Source organism: Salarias fasciatus, chromosome 6 (assembly GCF_902148845.1).
Source record: "Salarias fasciatus chromosome 6, fSalaFa1.1, whole genome shotgun sequence".
Lineage (NCBI taxonomy): Eukaryota > Metazoa > Chordata > Actinopteri > Blenniiformes > Blenniidae > Salarias > Salarias fasciatus.
The window spans coordinates 35,839,852-35,866,178 of NC_043750.1; the positions used below are offsets into that span (position 1 = coordinate 35,839,852).

The 26,327-nt window shown below is 46.2% G+C and overlaps 1 protein-coding gene across 1 annotated transcript; it reads right to left on the bottom strand.

Annotated features, from left to right (window-relative positions):
* LOC115390981 (coiled-coil domain-containing protein 85A-like) lies at positions 1-25,356 on the bottom strand. The gene is given in 5 exon segments (XM_030095052.1): positions 1-195; positions 3,755-3,812; positions 22,498-23,320; positions 23,322-23,627; positions 24,851-25,356. Coding segments are annotated over 5 exon segments (1,458 nt in total). The 5' UTR covers positions 25,103-25,356; the 3' UTR covers positions 1-176.
* Between the last annotated feature and the right edge of the window lie 971 nt (positions 25,357-26,327).

The window sequence follows — 26,327 nt, forward strand, 5'->3', positions numbered from 1 at the left end:
GCGGCTGTGGACATGGATGAGGCCGTGAACTACACACCATCCGGAGTCGGGGAGGAGGAGGAGGAGGAGGAGGGGGGCGTCCGGGGGTCCCCGTGTCTGTCAAGGCCAGAGGCGCAGGAGGGCGGCCCCGCTGCCGGCCGTCCTCCCAGAGAGAGGCGAGGGAGGCCGGGTCGAGGTCAAGAGGAGGCGTCGAAGCTGCACGGGGAGAGAGGAGGAGAAGAAACATCTTTTTTAACCTCTCTCACCCACTTTTGCATTTTGTTGTCTGTTTACATGCTAACAGGGTTTGGAACCATTTAAAAACACAACTTTTTGAAAACAGCTTCCATGTAGAATTTTTTCAAAATGCTCCAACTCTGACTTTTTGGAAACGGAGGTGTGTGTGTGTGTGTGTGTGTGTGTGTGTGTGTGTGTGTGTGTGTGTGTTCTCGTATTTCTATCCTTGTCGGGGCCAAATGTCCCCACAAGGATAGCAAAACGTGAAACGACGTGCCTTGTGGGGACCTTTTTCCGGTCCTAAGTAGGAGAAACAGTGTTTTCTTGACCATGTTGTTGTTACTGAAAAAAGTAAAAGTGCAAAAACATTTCTTTAGGGTTAGGCTTTGTTGTGGTGTGGGTTAGGGTTAGGGTAAGGGTCAGGGTTAGGGGCTAGACATGAATGGGAGTCAATGGACGGTCCCCACAAGGATAGAAATACAAGACTGTGTGTGTGTGTGTGTGTGTGTGTGTGATCTAATTTCAGATTCATTTTCAGATTTTCTTCCATTTCCATGTCGACGGACATTGCTGTCAGAACTCTGATGGACAAATTAAAGCAACACTAATGGCGCGTTCACACCGGACGCGTTGCGGGCGTCGTCGACGCTTGGGACGCCTCGAAGCTGACGCTTGTGACGCTTCATGCACGACGCTTGACACCAGGTGGTCACAAAGCTCATGACGCTTGCGACGCTCTTGACGCGCGTCAGTTTATTGGCGCGCGGGAGGCTGATTTCTGTTTCCAGCTATGGCGGATCGCATCAGGAGAGCGGCTCGGCTTTATTTGTTAAATAAAGCTAGACCGCGTCGTCGTCGGAAAAGTCGCTATTGGCTGGTCTGCTCCTCTCTGCTCTGACTGCAGCGGGGAGCGCTGCTGAGACTGACCGCTTGTGAGTGCTTTGGAACGGGGGGGGGGGCTCACGGCAGCACCCGCTGCTCATTGACGACAGCAACGAGACGTCCTGTCACGTCTCCAGAGCACCAGAAAAGGTCGCTAGATTTGTCGCTAGTTGCTTTTGACAAAAAAAAAGTCGCCAAGAGGCTTTGGAAAGTCACCAGATTTAGCAAGAAAGTCGTCAAGTTGGCAACACTGGCCGGCTCGCATCGGTCCTCGGATCACTCGTAGTGACGTAGCACCGGAGGGCTCGTCTCTGATTGGTTGACGCCCAGCGGCAGCGGGTCGAAAGTTCAGTTTTCCCAGCTCTCAAAAAGCGACGCTCACAACGCTCCTGATGCCGGGGACGCGCGTCGTGGGCGTCGACGCTCGAAACGTTCGAAAAGCGACGCTTATGACACGCCGCCCCGCCACCCGCCGCTCGTCCACATAGACTTTGCACAGAAAAGCGCCGCTCACAACGCTTGCGATGCGTCCGGTGTGAACGCACCATAAGGAACTTTCAGTTTTCGTTGATTTTGGCGACAAAAGCGGTAGTGTTTTGCCTGAAGGAATACTACAGTTCCCATGAGGACTAGCGTGTAGCAACGTAAAATGCTGCTCCCGGCGGCATGCTGTCGGACTGCACTCGCCTGCATTTGTTTCCAGTGGCTGTGTGAAGGATGGATAACGACGAGGTAATAAATCTAATGGTAGCTAAACAATGTTATATCATGATGTGACGCATGCCGTAAAACAGTCCGCACATTTGAGTTTTTTAGTGTGCAGGGTTCCTACCACCCTCCTCACAGCTGCTCAGTCCAAGTGAAAGCAATACTGACGCCCTCAGCCCGTGACAGAGGGGTCATTCAAATAGTTGTAAGTCGATGTATCATCACAAAAGATATTAAAATGTTTTATTAAGGTTGAAAAGTTCCTTAGTGTCGCTTTAAGAGCATTTTATTAAAATTTTGAATTTTTTTGTTGATGTTATGCTTTGCATTGTAATCGAGTGAAATTTTTAGAACCCTTCTGATGGCAAGATGTTGTTCTCTATGTCAAATGTTTGTCTCGTTATCAAGATATTTCATTCATTTCAATTTCGTTCGTTGCATTTTTTTTAATAAAATCAAAGCTCTGAAAGAGTGTGTTTATATAAATGGAATTTCTCGCCTTATTTCAGTAAACATTTCAAGGCAGCAATGCAAAAACAACATGTTCAAAGATAAAACATCTTTATTGTCATTTGTGCACTGTAACCCAGTGTGCTGCATTGAGATTTCAGTTCAGCTGAACTGAACAGAGCCTTCAGTGTTTCTCTCTTCTTGTTGTGATCTGACTCGCCGTGCTCCTTCTGCATTAGGTCTGTGAATAAGTTCAGATCGCCGGAGTTTGACGTTGATTAAAACCTCTCTGAAGGTTCCCTCTATCATGCAGACAAGTTGCAGTTGTAAATGTTTGTAAGCTGATACGAAGAGGGTTTTGGTTTCATTCCACCGCATTAAAAATGCCAGCAGACTGCTTGATAGTTCAGTCTGAGACGACGCTCACACGCTGAATCATAAATCACAGCTGCTGGAGGAACCATTAATAAAGCCATTATAACACTTCATGCCAGTTTGTGAGCAAATAAACAGGTAGATGAGCACAGAAACCCCGTATACGGTGAGAGAGTGAGAGAGTGAGTGAATAAGATGTTCGTCTGGGCTCCTGTGTTGCCTTTCGGTGACAGATCCTTTTGTTCCTCCACCGCAGCGCAGAGCCGGGGGACGGCCACTGAACCGCACTTCAGTCTGCACCGTTAGCACATCCTTGTTTTTTTTCTCTGAGCTTGCAAATCATCCACTGACATAAAGTACACTTTCTTCTCCCTCTCTCACCTGAGTCACTGATATTTTTGCAGAAGGTAAGATCGGAGTGTGGGCAGAACAGAAAGAGTGAGTTAAAAAAAAAACTGGTGAAATAGAAGGAGAAGGACTGTTTGAAACGGCAGCTTGTGATTATGGGAGGTGGTGTGTTCTTGTGATTTTCTCCGGTGGGAGTGGAGGTGGGGGGGGGTGGGGGGGAGCTGGACGGCCCCCAGGGGAGAGGCATGCCTTGTCTTGGAGCCATTAAATATTAACACAGCCATCCCGGCCCCCCGCGGAGGCCTGATTGAAGATGCTGGATGTCAGACAGGGACATGGGGGGGGTCACCTCCAGCTCTGTAGTCCCACCGTAAACCCACTGTGATCACACCTGGGCCAAACCACGCATGCTAACGCATTACTCATCTGGGAGAGGCGGCCCGGACAAACTCAGGGAAGGACCCTGCAATGACGCAGGATTGCTCCGGCACATATTCAGCTGATATCCTCCTAATCAGCGAGAGAATAAAGAGCTAATATTCCCATTTCTACACAATCCAAGCTGAGGCATTTCATTAATGTAAATCCTCCAAACCCAACCGAATGTAAATAGGCTTTGGCAAAATACAAAAAAAAAAAAAAGAGCTAATTACAGGATTATGGGCCCTTGTGGAAATAACAGACAATGACCTTTATTGGATGTTGGTATTCTTTCAAAAACTCTAATTAATGTAAAAGAGGTTTAAGAAAGCGGGAGATGTGGAGGGGTTCTTACCTGTCCCATAGCTTCACATTCCTACAGTTGTTGGTGCAGCAGCCGGCTGATATCAAAGCTGTGTCAAAGAGAGAGAGAGAGACAGAAGAAGAGATGAGTCCTAAACGTGTTTTGACAAGAAAACAGCACCTCATTAATCCAACGATTTCACGCCGACGTCTGTCTGTTTGGACTGCCGGGAGAAGGGAAAATGGCTCATAAATAAAACAGGCTGGTGGAGGAACAGCGTTTTGTTCGCGGATGACATATCTGTCAGACAAATACAGCGAGCTGAACATGGAACGTTTGACCTTTATGATCGGAACCATGAATGAAACTGAAAGACAGTTCATCATCGACATAGATGGATATCCATCCATACATACATCCAACCACAAAACCATCAATAAGTAAAATTCATTCAATAAATGAGACATTTTAATGTGGGAACCATCGCTACCAGCCCGCGTGTTGTATTTTGTCCTCTTTTGTATCTTTTGGGTTATATTTCCTAAAGTTATTCTCATTAGAGCCTTTTTGAGTCCATGTCAGGGTTATCAGGGTCCTTTCTGTGTTGAGTCAACGTGGTTTCCTCCCACAATCCTCAGTCCCTGTAGGTGTGAATGTGAACGTTGTCTCACACATTTGACCTGTGATGAACTGGAGACCTCTCCAGGATGTCCCCCCTCGGGCAGCTGGGACCGGCTCCAGTGATAACGCATGTCTGATTTATTCACGGTGTCCCTGATTTTCATTCATGCTCATATTATTGTTGAGGTTGTCGTTTCATGACTGCTCATTAAATGTTAACAGCGATGTGTTTTCTTCCATCTGTTTGCATTTCATGTTTCGCTCATGCTGCATTTCGAGGTCTAGTCGTGACATTTTTTGTTCGATCTTAAATAAAGATTGGTTTTGATTCCAATCCAGTCTATATTTAAAGCTTCTGGAAGATACCAGGGTACAAAAAAAAAAATGTAATAGCCAGCCAAGTTTTATTTTGAACAGAGATGATTTCTTGACTAACAACTCTGAATAGAAGCGAGCTGTAGCATCATCTCAGACTGATTAAATCCATTTCTTATCAAATGTCAAGCACAAAATTGACATTATACTGATTTCAAGGGGAACAACCTTGATTCAGGTGATTGCTGAATGTGTTTCACAGCTCTCAAGCAAACAAGAAAAATTCTAACATTTCTGACGGAGCGTGCGCTTGATGAGATTATTTGTCTGATTATGTGTTTGTGTTTTATCATTTAAAGGATCGATGAGGAATTCCTTTTTTTCAGTCCTCCTGATTGTCACGTGCTTTAGTTTTATTTTCCAAAAAGAAAACATGGTAAAACAATGTATGTCTTGTTTAGGTACAATAACCTGTTGTTTCCATCAACTCCACTGCAATTATTGTTAGATGGCAAAAAGAAGACATATTATGTACATAAGTCCCAAGCTGAGGTGATTTTGAAGATAAATCAAGAGCTTAAAGTTCTCAAATTATAATTTCTTGACAGTCTTGCTGCTTTTATGAGGCCTGAACACTATTTAATCTGTGGAGCATTAAATTTCAGTGCAAAGTTTATGTCGCTCTCCAGGAAACAAACAAATCCTGACTGTCAGGCTCTTTGGCTTGTTTTGCTGCAGTGCTGCAAGTGGACGTTCACGCGGTGGATAAATGGGAACCTCCAAAACCTGGTACTCATAAGAGGCAAAGGAATCGAAGAAGAGACTAAAGAGTAATGCTTACATCTGAATGAATGAAGGTGGGTGGAAGATAGAGTGAGTTCAGCACACAACATGCCAGTTAATAAAGCGGGTGCAACCAGAATTAGGGGAAACCTGCGATTTTTGAAAATGAAGTCTTGGTTGAATTTTCATGTACTGTGTATTTGAAGAAAAATGCCCGAGAGTTAAAGCCGAGGTTGGATTTTAAGATCCTTGGCAAAAAAAATGTTAACATTTTTTTAAATTTCCGCCTCTTGTCACTGTTTAACAGGACACTGTATTTACGTTCATACTTCACTGGCTGTGTGAACCGATCTGGTCACAATTCAGGCCCTGTCCGACACGGAGCCGAAACGGTCATATTTTACAAAACGAATTGTGTAAAGATAGAGTCAGCAAAAAAAAAAAAAGCGTCCACATTAGTGAAGATGCATGTAAACGCTGTAATACATATGCCAAGCCCACTGGCGGCGCTGCAGTGCAATAATAATTGCGTAGTGCGCATGCGTATAAAAGCGCGTTGTATTGTAAACAAACGCAAAAGATGGCGACCTCCGGAGCGAAAGATAAGGAAAGTTTGGTGTGGACGGACGACGAGGTACAATTACTGCGTCTGAAGCACGTAAACGATACTGTAGAGCGCCAGTGTTGTTGTGGTTCTGTCGGACTTCCGCGCAGGCGTCCTGTTGTAGAGGCGGGGCGATGACGCAATCCTCTCAATAAATATGTGCGGCAAAGGCGTAACAGCTCAGGACCGTCTTCAGATTTTTCCACTCTGGGACCCGGCTTCAAACTTTGTCGTTTTCAGAGCCCTGTGACGCCGGCTCCGTGTGGACGACGGGCGACTTAGTACAAACATTTGTGCGGATTTGTCTGAGCTTGGCTCCGTGTGGACAGGGCCTCAGCGGAGTTCAGCTAAAGTGTACAAAAACTGCTTTGTCTTAAGCAATGCAAACATTACAAAAAAAGACAATCTTGTCCCCTCTTCACCTCCTCGCCCTTCAGAATTCTTTCATCCTTGCTCTCCTGCTTGATATCTCTATCTCTGTCTCCCCCCGCCAATGGTCTCCTCCTCCCCATGAGTCCATAATCATGTTTTCAGCACATTTCCTCTCCTTGGCGAGCTAACATCTCACATTAAAGATTCATGGCGCGCCTGTGACCGCCAACTTGTGCGAAAGATTCCAGTCGCCACTTCCACTGTGTCTCCTGCCCCCCCCCCCTCTTCCCCGCACCGTGTTTGTTTTCACGTGGGTGAAGTGGGAATGAGGCAAGACGGCACCAAGATATGAAAACTGCTTTAAAGAGTCGGGGGGATGCATCAGCGAGCCGCCGGGTGTTTTCATACGGAGGTCAGAGTGTGTGTGTGTGTGTGTGGACTGATTTCACGGCTGAGGCTCAGAGACATGCTAGCGTGAAAGAAAAGGAAAAAAAAAAAAAAGAATCAGGATGGCATGCACCTCGCTTCCTCCTCACACATGAACACAAACAGAGAGTGCACGGGGAGTGCAGCTGAAAGCTTTCTCTGCTCCGCATCTGAAAGCAGCATTTAGTCCGAACACGGATCAATACAGGAGTGGTCCAGCAACGACATGCTAACAGCTAGATTTGTGTTGATCGAGAGACTGAAATCTGACTGTTTAGCTGCAACAAGTCATCACAACGTGCACCATGGACTTGGCTAGTTTATATGCAAGAACAAGAATAAGAACAGGCTAAATCACCTCACCGGATTAGGATTAAACCATGAGGACAGAAGGAGCAGTGGACAGGAAGAGTATTTCTTTATTTAGCTTTGGTTTCACTATTTGCCATAATTCAGAATGTAGAATTTATGCTCATATAGACACACTTCAGTAGTGATTTACAGAATATAGACGAGGAAATAATGGATTATCTCCTCACAAATAAAACGTGATATTTTTGGGTCAACCTTTTACACAAAAATTAATTTTTATGATTTTCAAAACAGGTTAATAACATCATGATGTTCTTCTGATTTTTGCAAATCTAATTTAACCTTAAAAACACCAAAAAAATAAAAACTGATTTCAGTCTAAACAGGTTGGAACAATAACAGCAGTGCTGGATACCGCTCCTTCCATAAATGTATCTCTACTGATGTTACCTCAGTGATAAGGTCTGGTGTTCATGTTGCTGATACCTGAAAATATTCATAGAAAATGTGTCACTGCTCTAAACATTTTTTGATTAAACCCACATCAGAAAAGTGCATCGTCAGTATTTCACCGCAAAACAAGGTTGTTTGCTGTGAGCAAAGAGGCCGCTTGCAGTATATTAGAACTCGGCTTTTGTTGAGCTTCATAAGCACTTTTTGGTAGATTTGGTCTGACATCTGCAATATACTGCAAAAAACAAAGAGTATCGATCACTTAAATCCAACTGTTACAAGGCCGCGGTGGTCTGTTGAAATGTTGGGGGAAAAAGTGAGTCATTCCAGATGTTTCCACTGGGTTTATCTTAGTAAACTCATCAGCGCGGCCTCCAGGGGATTGGAGCCCTTTTGCTCCGGAGCTCCACGTCTAGGATGAGCTGATCAGTTTCATGCATCCTTGACCTTTTGTCCCAGTGCATCGATGATCGTGTCAGCGCAGGCAAACAGTATGATAGCACTGACATTTCACAGAGCGGTACATCTGAGGCGCCTCGCGGCGTTAAGACAACTCCGAGGCTGCGGCCCGGAAAGACGTCGCTGAAGAAAGACGGACGGACGGAGTTTCTGAAGCTGTGGCCGCTTAAGCACAAAACAATTAGCTGGAATGGATTCACTGTGTCAAGGTCAGCGGTCTCCATCTCCAGCACACACACACACACACACACACACACACTCAAACAGATAACAAGATTACAAGCTGCTGTCTTGTGATGGTACACTTCAGTTCACACATGCCAGAAATCCAGAGGATCCGTCTCGAAGAGGGCTTCATCAGAACCTAATGAAAATTTCTCTCTGTGAATCCTAACCAGCATCCGTGACCCCTTCAAGGAGAGTTATAGAGTGAGAAAACATACAGCGCGCTTGCACAGTGTTTGCTGATTTAGTTACGGGCAGAGTGTTAAAACCAAAATTGGATTTAACGGGATGTGAGAGACGCGTGGAGGGCAAGGGTTTTGCTGTGGGTCAGACCATGGGTATTGAGATAATGTGATTATGTCAGAATAATATGGGGGCTAAGCTCCCTTAAATTCCACCTCTGTACACCAGGGCCTGAGTGAAAGCCTCTAAATTTCCCCACAAAGAGATCTGCGAGATTGGCTGGGGAGAAGCTGCTCCCATACTGAATAAATCACTGTTATAGATGAGGGACCGTTCTCCCACTGCAGCCAGACACCAATTATTTACTGTACATAACTCATAAACCAACAAACTCCTAAAATATGACATCCCGGCTTATTTTGAAGCCCTTTCTTGAAAGCTCTTTGATTAATTAAAATTGCTGGACAAATATTCGATGCTGGCGTCACTCTGATTCCTTCACAGCAGTAACCTGGTTGGTATTGATAACGTGAAATCAGGTCAATAAACACACCGACATGCTCCGGCCAGAGCCGCTCATCCCTCAAACCTCTTTGATCTGCCCGCCTCTCCTCCCCGCCCGTCTCGCCCCGTCTCTCAATTTACAGAATCAATGCGAGGTAATTTCACATGGCCGTGCCCTCAGATCTTCTAAAAATCTGCGATATAAATTATTCAGGCCGGCCGGGCAGGGAAGCCCGTGGAGATGCATGCTAGATCAGTGACCTTCCGTTCGGCTGGCAGTCAGTCAGACAATGGGAGAGTCAGTCAGTCAGCCTGGCAGGAGAAGGGGCTTGTCTTCGCTTGTCTCCCTCGGGGAGCTGCAGCTCTGGAGCACGGGGGGGGGAAGTTCGGAATACATAATGCAGAGATTATGCACGGCCGTAACGCGCACGGCCGGCGGAAGTCACAAGCCGGATCTGTGTGGAGTGGAGCCAGCCGCCTGGTCGGGCCCGGTCTCGTGAGGCCAGGCTTCAGTTTGATGTGAGCGGCGATCCCTGCAGCGGCGCACTGGAGTGCCGGATTGATAACCGGAAACTCTGCCTGTGGATTCAGCACGACGACGTTTAAGAGCGTAAACGCAAAACTTTTCAAAAACGTTCTGACTCCGTCGCGTAAACGGGGGAAAACGGCAATCCGACTTTTCTCTGCAGGCATGTGTGTGTGGCGTTTCAGTCCAAAAAACAAACAACCGCACCCACTAGTGGTCACACATGCTTCTTCCATTTCCATCGCTTTCAAAACGCTGCTGTGGAAACGTGATACTTTTCTGAAACGCAGATGCCAAAACGTGAAAGATGTCAAAATGTCAGGAGTTTCTCTGTTGATGAAAAAAATCAAGCTAAGAGTGAATTACTACAGGTCCTGCATCCCTCGATGATCACCAGCTCCCTAGAGTGCCGTACTGTGGGCACCCACGCAAGGGTCAATTCACTGAAGACATTACCCCAAGCAGATTAATAATAGTATAATTTTTCTTCTTTTGATTCTTCATAAAGCATGAAAATGAGAATAACTCACACGAACAATCGCGAGTATTCAAGTTGGGGTTTTCTGTGCATCCAGTGAATCCTGCTGCAGAGATCAAGTCTTGAATATATCTGCACCTTAAAGCAATTAAGTCTGAATTTAGAATAAAATATTCATTAAAACACAGTGTGGGAGCTGTCAAAGACATCAAAGTTGAGAGAAAATTTGGACAATAAAGCCCGAACAAAATTCAGCAGCTTCACAACTAAAAGCTGAGCTGATCTGCAACTTTCAAACTTTTTCAAACAGATGCGATAAATACAAGATAACGACACAAGCATTTTCAGGAGGTGCACATGGATCTATTAGCATAAATTCCTCCCAGCGTTTTGGCTCATTCTGGAGCCAATACCTGATATCCCACATGCATGAAGGTAAATACATAGAATGGAGAGTTTCTGATGCTTTGCAGGACTGTAAGATAACCCAACAGCTTTCACAAGTGTGTGTCTTGTGGGTTGTTCCTGCTCTGTAATGTCAGTAAGTGTTACGTGTCAATATTTTAAAGCCTTAAACCTGAACTCAAACAATTACACACTGTACGACTGAAAGATAAAACGTGAACAAACCGTCGAAAGTACAGCCGTCAACTCTTGGCCACAGAAGAATACTTTCAAATGTGTTTTATTTCAAGTGAGAATCAGATATAAAGCTGTCGATCAATTCCGTAACTGTTGCATTTTGCAGATTTTTGCATGCATATTCTTATAAGCCCACCCTGAGCGTTGCTTTGAGGCTGATGCTGGTTTGCTATCTCTCATGGCGGCATCACCGTTATCTCAGCTCAGAGCTCAGTGTTGCATTATGTCCACTATTCTTAAGAAAACTGTGTTAACAAGTTAGTTTCAGGAGCTGAAGAAATCACCTTCTAGCAAAACGTAATACAATCACAGACTTTCAATTAAAAGTAGTACTATGTGTTCTGCTCGCAATGTAGACTTTACTCACTCATCTGAAAGGAAAAGCACAAGGTGGCTTTTTGGACAGTTTTAGGCTCATATAATGAATCTACCTATGTTACAAAACTTAAACAACACCTACTACATTTATTCTTGTTCTGAATAATATGAATCATTGTTGTCATTCTACTTTATGTGGAGTATAAAAGTACATGAATTAAAGCTCATTAAAAGCCCTATTGTTTTAATAGAGGGTAATAGTCTGCCTCTGGAGTGAGCGCTCTGTTGGAGTGAGAGATGGCGGCAGGCAGAAACCTCTGTCTGCTGAGCGGCTCGCTGTGTGGCTCGACTACACTGTGGAGAAGCCGGAGCATGAAACTCACTGGACTAGACTGGAATAATTGGCGCCCTGTAGGCTGATCAAGCCCGTGAGGCCGGTGTAGGCGTGCGTGTGTGCGTGCATGCATGCTTTTTTTTTGCTTTTTTTTTCCTGAGATCTCAGGGACATTGATGTAAACACATATAGATCAAAGATGCTGCATGCTCCTGCAGAAGCTTTCAGACATGGATGCGTTATCACAGCTAGTCTCATTTGGCTTGATGGATGCGCACAAGAACATCAGCGGGATTTATTACACAAACAGCGAGGGCATGAGAAAGAGATCTCAGGACGGGCGTGCGCCCTAAGAATCTCAGGTCTCCCGTGTTGAAGCTTCAGCCATCTCTCCTCATTCTGCAGCAGCTCATGTCGTCGGGAGCGCCGCCGCCGCACGCATCCCGCCATGACTCTCCGAGGTGAATTAAATATTTAAGCAGACATTTGCAAGATAAACTGCTGTTGTCCCAATTTAACATGTCACCACCCATCGCTCCTCTTCGCTGATGAATAATGAAACAGGCCGGGCAGTCAGTGGCGTGGAGAGGATTGTGGCGTGTGCGCTCGCCTCGTGGCTCAGAAGAGGAGGGGGCGGGGCGGGGTGGGGGTGTCGGGGTGAGACGTACTGGCAATTTCACCAGCTGCGATTGATGTCCAACTTTGAAGCTTCCCAGAATTCTCGGCTGTGCCGCCTGACACCACGGGGCCGCCTTTAATGACTTCTGCACGTCTCTTCAATTCCCACAGGCCCGTGGACCTGGGTGACCCGGGTCCTGGGGCTGCAGCATGTTTACACCGTCACACACAGCGCCGTCCCCCCCCCCCCCCCCAATGAAGGCAACAATCATGCCTCTATAGACGCCTGGCGATAAAAGCCTCCTGGAGTAATTTAAGATTATGTGGTGGACTGTAGGTGTAGGTATAATAAATTGACAGGTAATTTGTTTCAGAACGACGCACCGAATGTGAGTACAGCAGTCCTGCTCGGTGTGGGAAGTCTCTGACAGCATAATTACAACCTGAAGAATAGACTTACGTAAAACACTTTTTAATTGTGCGCAATTTTTATTCTCTCTGGTTTCTCTTCAGTTTTTAGTTTCAGATACAGGTTGACATTAGAATGACTGTCTTATTGTTTTATTCGCTTTAAGTTTTGACTGTTTATTTAAAAAAAAAGTACTGATGTCCTGATGTCGTGGAAGAGGACATGCAGATGAATGGAGCAGACAAAACATGAAAACAAAGCTTGACGCCTCTTGTATTGGTTTGGATTTTGTAGATCTCTAAAGTGAAAGTTGTTGATGTTAGCATGACTCTACACGGTAGCATAATCAGTGTCTGCGGCGCAATAGCTGGTGGAAAATGGTGCGTTTGACATCAGATCCTTCCTGAAGCACAGTCAAAGACTCCACAGCGCTATCTCGGCTCTGTAAGTGAAGGACAGAGCAATCTTCCGTTCGCAAGTTTGGCCGTGAAACAGAACGTTTTTTTCTATTGTAGACACCACATTTAATACTAATGAAAAAAAGAAGACAGGAGCATAGTTCACTCTGCTCGGCGCTGCACGTGTGTGCGTTTCTCTCCATGTCATGAATTGGCTACCTGTCCTGGGTGTATCTTGTCCTCCACCTTCTGCTGTACAGAAAACGAGCAGTGGGGCTGCTGTCTCGTCAGTGAGTCAGCTGTGGTAAACATATGGATCCCATTTAACCATTAATGTCAACACAGACCACTGGAAACACCAGAGAAGAAGAGCTGAACTTCACATTGGCTTCGCATCACATCGTCTGTCTTTTTCTGTTTCATCGTAATGATGATAACACACCGTAACTTCAATAAACGTAAAATATACCTCGGTAGTGTGTTTTCTGGCATCAGTAATTTCCATCCACTACAGTTTAAAGCAGCTCAATAACACTCTCAATGACATGTTTTACCCCGCAGCAAAAGCTCTCGTAAGGCCAAATGGAAGAGGTAATTAAATGTACCTTTTTGCTTTAACAGTAAAGGAAATGAGCCAGTCAGTCTGGAGCAGCGTACGGGGCGGTTATGAAACCCATTTCAATATCTCCGAGAGGAAATCTGACGAACCAGAAGACATCACCAGTAAGAGAAAATCACATAAATATAATTACGCTGGTGCCAATCATATCATGTTAGTAAGATCAACACATCCATCCACAGTAATGTTTCTTTCAACAGGAAAACCATCACATCAAATGGACACAATGGGCAGGGGATCAATTCCAGCTTTCTTCTGATATGTTAGGTTCCTGAAACGTTTGCTTGCTCTTCTTCTCTCACAGATGCTTAAGTTGTAAAAGCCATGGCGCTGACACCGGCAGCAAAGCCGCTCAGAGATCCAGCGCTCGACCGAGAGGCGCCACAAACGAGCATTACGCAACACTTTGCAATTTTGTCAAGCTGAAGCAACACAATCTTCTTTCTCAAGGATTATTAGCTGGATTCACGAGCGGCAAATCCACATTAATTATCTGAACGGAGTCAAGTGTTTATGACAAATGACTCCTGCTGGTGTGAAGTTCCTAAAAGGAGAAATATCTGATATTATCTGAAGAGTTAATTACATATAATGCATTGGAAATGGAAGACCCACACAGGTTAGAATCCAATGTAAAAAACACAAAGATACAAATCCATCCAGCCTGCATCAACGGTTCAGGCTAATCGGGGAGGTGTAATGGTTCCTTTAGTATCAATTAAATTAGGATTTTCCTGTTTTTTTGTTTTTTTTGTTCCCCCTAAAAAGTCTGTGGGGTTGCTGCAGCTCAGTTGGAACAGCTTGTCTATGTGTCGCAGTGTCCTCATGTAAGACACTGAACCCCGAGCAGCTCCCAGTGGCGTGCAGGCACGGTGTGTGAGTGGATGGCTGAATGAGACGGATGGAGTAAAGCAGAGAGAGAAAGCTCAAGCAGCAAAATGTGCAATAGAGGTGAGGTGCATTTACCATTTTTGAAAGTGGCACAGAGGTTTCATCTTTTGCAAAATCAGTAAAGCAATTTCTAACATTCCTGAGGAACAGTCTTGAACTGGTGACTCTGCTCATCTTACGTTCTTCTCATACTATTTTCTAGCGTTCATCACTCCCCAGAAATGTGGACTGCTGTTTGGCAAAGCACTGAGATCTGCTGTCAGTCAAATAAATATGAGGGAACATGATTATACTTTTAAATTTCCACGATTATTCTCAACTTTCCTCTTCAAACTCTCATACTGAATATACATTCATTTCGATGACTCACAAGACTCATGCAAGTTGCATTTCCTCTCATGACCCATGGACCTGGAAATCATCTCCTCCCAGCCAAAAACAAAGAAATCTGCGTGATGTCCTCTCGACGCCATTCTTTAGCAGCGACAGCTCGCAGCGTGGCACACGCTAACAGCTGAAATGAACGCAACGTGGTAAAATGTGGTTACTGCTAGTGACTTTGGGACTGACGGAGATTCCCTCAGGCCCGGGCCTGCCCTCGTACATGGCAGTCATTCAACTTCCAGTTAATTACCTGGCCTTGCGAGCTAATTTCCTCTCAGCTCAGTGGGCTGCTCCCCACTGGCGTGGCGCGAGAGGACAAAAGGCTGTCCTCCGTTCCACTGGGTTCGCGTGTCTACCGGATGACTGGGGCTACTGTGGAACATTTGTCACATACCTCTGGGGTTTGGGGCTGGAGCCCGGCTAGCGCACGCCAGGCAGCCCCCATCATAACTCACACACGGCCGCTCAGGAGCCGCTGGTCGGAGGAATTGTTTCAGAACGTCGCGGAAAAGTAGAAACTGTTTCCCCGTGTTGACAGAGTTTGTCTCAGCTGGCGTTTCTGTGATGCTTTTCCTCAGACATCACGGTCACGACAGCATCTAATTGAAACGTTCATGCCGAAGCTCGTAATGCTAAAATTGTTTGTCGTGCTCAGATCTGCAGAACATAATCATCCCCCCTGCATCTCCCTAATTTATAATTTAGGCTGCCAAAAATATGTTTTGTTCTCTCGTCGAACACATTTCACACTCGGCTTCCCGTTGACACACTGCTGTCCATCAGCGTGTCGCTGGATACACTGAGAACACTCTGCTTTGTCTGGGTTCTAAACCTCAACGGGGGATTGTTTGTTCCTTGTGGATCAAAGTAGGACTTAAAGAAACCAAGTCGACGGCGACTTGATTAAAAATGACAATGATATGCGCCAGAGGCAGATAAACAACGTGCCTAATCATCCACTTCTTGCCTTAATGGCTGCTCTGATGGACTATAGGCGAGGGTGTTTGGGATAATTGGTCTCAGGTGTGATTATAAATTCAAATGCCATGATAACATTTAAAAGTAACATTTCCCCATTACAGGGTTACAATGAAGACATCCACCTCGAGGTTTGCTCGTCTCAGATGGCCTTAAGTGGAAGTACCACCGTGATTTGTATCCATTTATCACCTTTTTAATTGTTTTTCAATGCACAATCTTTATTGAATTCATTAATTAATTTATTTATGAAGTTTATTAAGTGGTGAGATGTGGATATCAAAGTGAAATCACTCTCCACTGAGTTGAAGGTGTCGCTTCAATCATCATTTTCTGTTTCCGTTAGCTGCTATTAGCTCGTCGCAGCAGCGGCTACGTTACAAAGCGTTGTGTCAGAAGACGTCAGGTCCGTCTGTGGCGGCAAAACCATAAAAACTACAAACGATATCCCCGCATCGCCGCCTCAAGGCCATTAAAACAAAGGACTGTGGCAGCTGACGACAGCGGACGCTGCATCATGACGACTGCCGGGACTTGGAGAAGCAGAGAGACGCGGCGGGGGAACGGTAACAGTGCAGACGAGGGTGCCTGGTAATAAAACTAATCCATCTGAGTTACACCAGCCTAATGCCTCCCCAAATCCTTTCAAGCCAAGCAGCTGTGACAAACATTTGAGTCCCCGTGCCGCTTCGGGCTACGGGACTTTACAATTTGTCAAGGGATGCTTTCCATCCACCGCCTTGGCAGACGAGTGGGGAAGCAGAGGATCGAGTGGAGTCAGAGAAGAAGGAATGCTATAGAGAGGAAGAAGAGAAGGAGAGGAAGGAGACGGGCTGTAATCCACTCACATCCTTCCTCAGCCCCTTTTCTCTCAGCTCAGCCTGGCAAACACCACATCCTCTGGTCTCCTCCAGAAAGAGGACTTTGTAATCAGTTTTCTCCCTGTCCAACAGCTGGTTGTTCACACTGGCAGCCAATTAGAGCGCGAGGAAGAGAAAGGATGGAGAAAGACAGGAAGGGAGAGAGAGAGAGAGAAAGAGCATTATCTGTGGCCAAAGCTTCAGAGATGATTTCCTGTTGAACCGACAGGCAGCAGCACTTCTGAACAACAGCCAGAGGATCCGACTCCACTGAACTAATGCCGCAATTATCACCGTTAACAGATGCAATGAGACAGCGGGGTGATCGCTGGTAATTTACTCATACATTTTATGTACGAGAATGAAAAATCATACACCCAACACAGGTCTTCTTCTTTTTCAATATTCAAAGAAAATAAAAAGCTCAACATGCTAAAATTCATCCCAGATGGGAGTGTCAGTGTATTTGATGGTTCCTGGATTTCAGGTCTATTACGTGGTGGCAATGTTCATAGTTTGCATGACTCCGTGATTTTCCATCATATCATAACAGTTTAAGCTTAGTTGACTAAAGTTCATATAATCAGCAAGTAGAAAGTTTTATTTTAAGATAGTAAAGTCAATAATAATCAGCTCTGTGAGAAAACAAGAACCACCATCAACGTTACAGTAGTTATATTTATCGTTTATCTAGCAGTGACGTGAAGGACTGAGAATTTTACATCACAAATATCACTATGTAAAAAAGTGAGTAATTCTGGTAGCGGTGAAAAAGGAAAATTAAGCACAGTGAAGTATCCGTCAACCTTTTCAACCACTTTTGCTGCATGTTAGAGCTGTACATACATAATGTGGACTATTATAATCTCACACTGGTGTTAGCATTAAAATTAATATAAACATTATATTATCTCAGAAAAGATTTGGTTAGATCAGACTGTTGAGTGACTTTTGTCATTTTTTGCCCTCAGAATTAGAAACTCCTTAACAATGAAACTAAAATAAACTAAACTGGACGAATTTTAGGTATCTTATGAAAACAGAAAACTTTCGCTGTGTTTCAAATGGCTGTTTACATGACAATGCTCCACAAAGTTCCAAGGTGGAACTTTTTGAAACCACTCTCACTCTGTCACTCTGAAACACCGATACTGCGCATGCGGAACAAAACCGTCGTAAGTAGTTCCTCTGAACATGTGGGAGTCGACGGCAACAACAACAACAAGGTTTTCCTCCAGAGTGTCGTGACTCCCAGTCCAGATTCCCCAGAGCCAGTTTTATATTTAAGAGTCACCATGATAGCGGCCCAACTTCCTCATCCGTACGAGTGTCCCTGTTCTCCCAATCCTCATGTTCACAGTGAATCGAAAACGGCACATTTTCACTTGAGACGTGGTGTAAACAGGGTCTAAATGTTTCCCTTTTTCAAATCCATTTTACTCCATCTCTGCTCTTTAATCAGTTTGCATTCACAACACTCACAAGAAAAAAAGGGGAAAAGTTGTAGCAATCTCATCCTGTGTGTGCTTGCGTGCATGTGCACGTGCACGTGCGTGCATGCATGTGCATGTGGTATCACAGCAGTCGAAGTTCCCCCGCACAGTAGCGTCTCTCTTGTCCCAAGCAGCCTGTCTTTGTCCGTCCAATCATCTGAGCAGCTTAAGCTAATATGCAGAACTTGTGATTGCTAAAGCAGAAAACATGATTAGGTCTCTGCTCTTTCTTTCTTTTTTTTTTTTTCTTTCCTCTGTAAGACCTTCTGCAGTGCAGAGATCCAAATGGATTAGTGATCACTCACCCCCCCACTGTCTGGGTCAGGAGACTACAGTGTGCATGACTGATTATTCTCACTGAGAGCAAATCTATCACATGGACGGACAGCTATTTTTGATACCGTTGAACTTCGGGTCTCATTCTTCATTTGCACTGCTCAGCATCACATATCTCGTCTTGACAGGCATTTCTATCCACGTTATCTTATATCAGCAAAACATTTCTAGAATCAGGAGCTCGTTCATTCGTCCACCAGAGTGTACCCTCCGAGAGAAGGACCTCATCCTTACAGGATTCAACAAAGGAACTGAATTCCACATATCGAGTGCTGAAATCTTACAATGGTAAAAAATTTGGGTCTCACTCGAAAAAGGTTGGGAATTACTGCATTAGAGAGACAGACACCTACGCACACGCACACACACACACACAATCTCTCACCCGCAGGACATCTGGAGTCATTAAAATAACTGAAAAACTGAAAGCATGTCTTTGGGCTGTGGGAGGAAACCACAGAAAACCCTTCCATGGACCTGCAGTCATTTTGCATATAACCTATCGTCTCTGTACCCCCAATGATTGATCTGCCTTTATGAAATAAAATGCTGGTAATTCAGTGACGTGCCTTGTTTAGAGTGTCAAACATAAGGTCCGCGGTCCAAAGTCCCTAACCCTCGCAAGAGATTTCAATCCAGCCCACCACAACACCAAGCAAAGGTTTGAATTTCAAAGAAAACACTGATTTGCAATGGAACAGCTCCAGGACAAGGTTGTTGTTTTTTTGTTTGTTTTTTTGCATTTCACTGTCTTGTGCACCAGAAGGTTTCATTAAAGTTGGCTTTATGTGGATATTGTAGCAATTAAAATCAGTACTAATTGCTTGATTTTGCAAAAATAAACACATTTTCATCACATTTTTCGTCTCCGCGGAACAAAAAAAAACGTTATAGTTATAATTTAAAGGTTATTATGGCATTGTTTTGGCCTATTCAAGATAAAACTGGGCTCCTGAAATCAAACACCCCTGGTTTACAGGATAAACTAACTCAACCTTGCTGAAATTCACTAACATACATGTTGTTGGTATTCACCTGTCCGGACTGTAGAAATGTGGTGAAATATGTCTGACAACCACCTCAAAGCATTTCTGAAAGCTCCAGAGGTTTGTTTTGAATTTTGTCGTAGATTTTGTCTGGAATTTAAGCAGCATGTGCTTCAATCACGTTAAGTGTCAAGTTAGCAGCGGAGGTTTATTTGAACAGTGACCCCAGATGGGACACTTTTCTGACCTAATGTCACACACACACAGATACACACACACACACACACACTCGTACATAAAAAAAAATGAAATAATGCTGCGCAGAGGGCTTAGAGGATAATCCCAGAGAGTGGAGTGTACTACATCGTCACAGGAATTAAATTCCCTCATCGTCCAAAAAAGGGCATGGCAGTAAGGTGGGGTCAGCGGATGACACACATGGACATCGCCACGAATCTGCTCCCTTTGCTCATCCGACCCCGCGTCAGGTTTTCTCTGCAGCTGTTCTTTTTTTGGATCCGTCTTTGTTTCCTCTGCTTTCTTTATCACTGGCGCCGAGACGACTTTGACGTTTGAAAACATGTCGATGGAGACTGGGGACACAGGTGGTGTTTGGGCGCTAACAAATTCCTGTCAGCACCAATAAGTACAAACTCCTCCCGCCTCCGGCTGCATGCTGATTGCATGTCTTAATCTAACTGTGAATATCATGGCGCGACACTTGAAGTTAGTGGTTTTGTCAGGTCAGAGGAGTCGTCAGAGCCCCGTGGTGACACTCTGATGATGGAGATCCACCAGCTTCCTGACAGATAGGAAGCTGTGATACACCAGTATGATACCACAGCCACACACACACACACACACACACACACACACTGAGTGAAGCCTTTATGACCCTGGTTAAAGGCTATTTGGTGCATGCGTTTTACTCCAGGGCAGGTTTCACAGCAGTTATGCCACAGTTGGCACGGCACCAGGCCGGCGGCGCGGCGGCGTGGCGGCGAGCGCCCGCTGCACTCACCACGTTTTCCAGTAGAGGATTTGCGAAGCTTTATTGTGGCGTGGCTTTTGCAGACATCATATGGGTTTCGGGTTACGTCAAGAATAAAATCGCTTATGGAGCTGCAGGGTGCACAAATACCCGAAATAGAAAGAGATTGATGATCCAAATCGAAGTTGTCGAGTCTTTACAATAATCCAGAGCAATCCGCACAGATTGCCAAATGGCTGGAAATAGCATGTTCTCTATGAGACTGTGACTTGTGAGGTTGCAGTGGCTGTATTGTAGTTTGATGAGTGTTTTTAATTTGGGCGGGGTGGTGGCGCATTGTGCTGTGTGCTCACAAACAATGCAAGGAAGAGTTGAATAGCAGTCCAGAAAACAATGAGGAAACGGTAACTCTAACGCCTCGCTCCTTTTTCCACTGTTCAGGCGGCGAAAGTTATGGAGATATGGAAACTTGTGGGGTGAGCAGTATTATACCTTTTTAAATAAACAAGGAAGTTCACGTAGGCCTCAAACCCTGCTTCACTGTTCGAGGGTGTTTCCCCTGTGGGGGCACCACAAGTGAAAACGCTCAGGGTCAAAGGGACACATTTTCAATGCCAGATTTTAAATTTCGACAAGAAAATGAAAGAAATAATAAATCGGTGGAAGGTAAAAGCATTTCTTTTTTGTTTTTTAAATAAATGTGCGAAATCAGCTTTAGACCGGCAGGATGTTCTGAATGTCCCCTGCCCTCACTGAACCACGACCCCAACACGGCTGAAAATAAGCCTCAGAGCAAAACCATTAGGCTTTTTATCACCTATGAAGCAGAACAGATGTTAACAGGAATAATCCAGCAATCCCCCATTCATCAGAAATGTCTATTTGCCCGGCTGGTCTATCATTAGTGTGACCCTACGCAGGGTCAACAGCTTAGCCGCTGTGTCACAGCGACACTTCAATACAGCCGTACAGCTCTCTGCAAGTTGAAGGGTTTCCTCCCCACGTTACTGTCTAACTACTTTCATTCCCAGTAGTACTTTCTGAATAAAAATATTGTGATCCAGCATGATTTTGGAATGAATGAGGAATGGCTGATAACAAAAAAAAAAACCCTGAATTAATTCAAACCGATTAATTACAGTGCATCAAAAAGCACCGCCCACAGATGAATTTCTCTCACCTGCCTTGCTTATTATCTCTTCTACACACTCATTTTCTCACGATGTGGCTGTGAAACGCGGAGAGACGTTAAATCATCTCTCCACATTCCTTCCTCTTCCTCCACATCCACCCACCTCAGGTGTGCAAACCCGAGCTCAGATAATCACGGGGATTTTCCCAGATCTGCTCTCTCGGTTTACTCTGCTGCAGAGCAAGCTGTCGCCGTCACTACACGCTGTGCAAAACGTCCCTTTATAGAAGACATTAGCACAGGAAAGCCTCCAGTCCAGCAGTAATTTCTGTGCTAAAGTCTATTTACTACAGAATCTGTGAGTCAGACACATAAATGAGCATAAATGATGAATGAATTTGGTAAATACAGTGGATTAAATCCTCCCTGACCCAGATTCTGTTTAATGTTTCTGTTTGTAGTTATAGTCTCATAATGCAAAGTCAGGCAGATATTTCACCTTGAGGAATTTGTCCTCTAGCACCTGAGAGCTCTGTGCCACTCAGCACTTTTTACCCCGGACTCCAGAAATCATTATCAGCCACTGTGGGGTATTTAAACCGCAGCCAAGTTGGTACCTTTGAGTTTCCTCCTCCTCTCTGACGCCCTGGCTGAGATCGGGACATAATTTATCATCTCATAAGTACACCAGGCCTGGTGTTGCACCGGCTCGAATGTTAAAACTCAAAGAGCTGAGCACGGATCATTTCAGCTCAACTCTTCACCCTATACTGTACAGAGGATGTCAGAGAAATAATTCACAACCTCATATTTTAGCTTTTATCCACTAAGCCAACCTACATTTCCCCTGAGATGCCGAATAAAATCAATAATGCTGTAAATTCAACCGCAGTCACAATGAGTAAGAGTGTCTCTTTTTCTCAATCAAACAAATACTGGTAAATTGCTTTTTTCTGCAGCATCTCTCCCCAAAAAGAACCAGAATTATGAAAATAAATCAGCTTGAAGATATTTATTTGACTGCTTTGAGAGCTCAAGCTGGTCGGTGTGTGTGTATCTGAGCTACCTAAAGAGGAGCGTCAATGGAGAGCTGTTTGGTTTTGGTGTGTTTTGTCTTTCACGGTAACATCGAACCACCGCCTACCGTTCATGCCGTTGTAGATGCTCCGGTGGTGCGGCGACAGCTCGTCTCCGGCCGGCCTCCTCTGCCCGTCCCTCACGGGGCTGCCGAACTTGACGTGGTCGGGGCTCATGCCGTACTGGTGCCGGTGTGTTTCTGGGCTGCCCCCCTGGACCACGCAGCCCTTTTCGTGGTGGTCGCCGGTCCCCAGGTGGAACTGGCGGAACTCGGGGCTCCCGCAGCCCGTCCCGCTGATGCTGCTCCGCTGGTGCCGCTGGTAAAGCTCCCCGCTGCCGCCCTGGCCGTGGAAGTGCTGCCTCTGGCCCAGCAGGAGGTCGGAGCTGTGGTGCTTGGGGTGCTGCTCCGGACTGCGCCGGCCCACGTTCTTCCCGTACTTCTCGGGACTCAGGCCCCGCATGACCCGACTGTGGTCGGGCACGGATATGGAGCCGCAGCGGGGCCGGCACAGCTGGGGCAGGGTGTAGGGGTACTCCAGGCTGGTGCTCCGGTGGCGTCCGGCCGGGAGCTCGGGACTGGACACGTCCCTCTCACCTCCTCCTCCACCTATTCCGCTGATGCTGCTACACCTGGGTTTGTGCACCAGCTCGGGGCTGCTCTTCTCCCCGCCGCCGCCGCCGCCGCCGCCGCCGCCGCCGCCGCCGCCGCCGACTCCCCCCGCCCCCGCGGCCAGGTGAGGCTGCTTGTGGTGGGGGTGGTCGGAGCTGTCGGCGCTCCCCGCGCTGGACGTGCTGCTGCCGTCGCCCACGTCCCTCATGAGCAGCCCCTGCCCCGGCACCAGCAGCAGGCTGTTCTGGCTGTCGATGGAGTTACGGCAGCCTCCCATCCCCACGCCCCCCCCCCCCGCCCCCCCCGCCGCCGCCTCCTCCTCCGCCGCCCACGCCTTTCTCCTCGTCCAGCAGCAGACACAGCTCCTTCAGCTCCAGGTTCTCCCGGATCACCTCCTCCTGTCGCAGCTCCAGCTCCTTCAGCTTCTGCAGGTAGAGAGTCACCTCTTTGCGCATGATGCTGGCGCTGTAGCGTCCCAGACGCTGCCACTCTCTGGACACACGCTTCCCTTTCTGACGGTCGTCGTCCAGGAAGCAGCACAAGTCTCTCAGCTCGCGGTTGTCCTCCTGCAGCTTCTGGTTAATGTCCTTAAAAAGAGAGAATGAAGACGAACTAGAAGTTAGTGGAAGAAGGCGTCACGTCTGCGTAGTGAATCGTCCTTTATTGAGGCAGCACTTAAGAGATTTGCTTTTAACTGCTTCCAAAACAAAAAGCTTCTTTTTCCATTAAATTACCTGTCAGGAATAACTCCAGGTACATCACTGGAGCCACTGCCCAATTTGAATTTGTATCACTGCTCTTTCAGATATCAGTTGAGCACACAGACATAATGAAATGAAACCCTAATCCTCTCTGTCTTTCCCATAAAAGCACAGATACACAGTGTACCATTCAAAACACATAATGTAGATTAAACTCTTCTTTTGGGAGACTGAAAGGCCACGCGCTGAAAATAAATCAAGGTCAGACAACTGAATCAACACACTCCAAACGTTTTCAAACCAGGGCACATTTACTTAAACGTCCCCTCTTCACCTCCGGGAGACCTCCCTCCATCCCGCTGTAATGATTTACCTCCTCCCTGTCCTCCCTCACCGGCTCGTTCTCTCTTTCATACCCTCCAGCTCCTCCCTGTGTAATTAGGCCACTTGGTTTGGTGGAGAGGTGACGAGGTCTCAAAGAAAAGCCAACGATCCCACTGTGCTTCATTCCAGTCCACCTCAGGCTGGATTTCAGCTTCAGCTGTAAACACTGTGGACATTGTGCCATGTACCTTTTAAAGCACAGGGTGAAGGTTACCAAAGAGGAGAAACCCGGAATGCACTCTGGAGGAAAATGCCACATTGTTCTGCTGCACACGCTGCAGATTTGGGAGGATATTTGTAGGTGTGTGCAGACGGAGAGATCTGGACTCCAGATTTGAGCACTGGCATGTGAACAGAGAAGATTTGCAGAGGAACATTCCTTCATCTGCAGAGCTCGACTTTTTTTCCCCCTATTTGTATGCTTAAAAACACAACTCCCCACTGTTTTTCCTCTTGGCAATTCATATTTGAAGTTTTGATTTGACCAACACATACAGAGATTTGGGTTTGATCAATGAATTCCCACTCAGGCCTGCACGCGCGAACTTCAGAGATACCATCTCGCGTGCGTGTGTGTGTGTGTGTGTGTGTGTGTGTGTGTGTGTGTGTGTGTGTGTGTGTGTGCGCGCGCGCGCAGAGACGGCTCGTGCGATGCGCGCTCTCAGGTGCGCTCCTATGATCTCATCCCCTCCCCGACGCGTGCGCGCGCGCGAGCGCCCCCTCACCTTCAGCCCCCGGATCTCGTTGAGGTGCAGCTGCAGGCTGCGGTTGACCTCCCGGATGAGGTTCCCGTGGTCCAGGATCACGCTCATCTTGTCGGCCTCGGAGCGCCGCAGGCGGCGCACCAGCTCCTCCTTGGCCCACTTGAGCAGCTCCTCGTCGGTCAGACCGGAGATGTCCTCCGCCGGACTTTCCGTCTTGGCTATGGACAGCTGGAGCTGCGGCGGCTGCTGGGGCGGCGGAGTGGCTTTCTCCATCTGCGCGGCTCCTCCGGCACAAAGAGCAGGAAACACTTGGAGGCTCGCTGGAAACCTGGAAACATCCGCTCCGCGCGAGATTCGGGCTGGGAAGCGATCAAATCAGCGGCATAGTTCGGCCTTTTTTTTTTTTTTCTTCTTCTTTCTTTCCCCCCCCCCGCTCTCCTCCACGCTGCCGGTGCAACAGCTGACGGTGCCGGCTGGGGAAGATGCTCCACTAGCCCTGCAACATCCTCCACTGCCCGAGGTCCTGCTCACCGGGGTCTGGGTCCGGATCCGGTCCGGAACCTGCTCACACACCTGCAGCCTGGAGGCTCGAGGAGGAGGAGGAGGAGAGGAAGAGAGAAAGAGGAGGAAGAGTGCGCTGTGCACAGCAGAAACACGGCCAGAGGAAAACCTCTCTCTCTCTCTCTCTCTCTCTCTCTCTCTCTCTCTCTCTCTCTCTCTCTCTCTCTCTCTCTCTCTCTCTCTCTCTCCTGGGGTTTGAGCCCTCGCCAAAAATACAGCTTTGTTTCAGCGCCACCCAGTGGTCAAAAGCATCCACTGCACCACAGGTCACACCCTCTTCATGATTACTCCCACTCAGACGGTTTATTGAGGGGAGGAGATGGAAAATAACTATAATGATGACTGGTTATGAAAGTGAACAATCTGTTTGTATGCATTTACACAAAATATGGAACCCAACAACAGAACATATCTAGGAACTAGTAAAATCCTAATAAAATAGAACGTTTTATGTCGCTTGCGGAAATATTTTATGCTGTTTGCACCATTGGTGTGAAACATAAGGCCTGTGGACTAAAAAAGGCCAGCAAGAGGCTCCAATCCGGAACAAGTAAATGGTGGAAATTTCAAAGAAAGCATTTTTTTCAAACATATTTCACAAACACAAGACCCGAGCTGAGATACCGGCGTTGCTGTCATGAAAGCGGGCAAATTAACATTATCCTCAAAGCCATCCTGTCAGGATAAGTTTGTAAAAAATAAATAAATAAATAAATAAACATAATGCAACAGCTAGAGGAGAAGTTTTTTGGGACATTGTACTGTATTTTGCACCAGAAGATGACATTAAAATTGGCTTTAAGTTGAGATTGTCAGAATTCCCAGTAGTAATTGTTTGGTTTTCTCGATATTATCATCACATATACTCTGTGCAAAGAAAATAAAACCTTTCAGTTTTAAATTTAAAGGATATTAAAGCACTATACTAAAGCCAGCA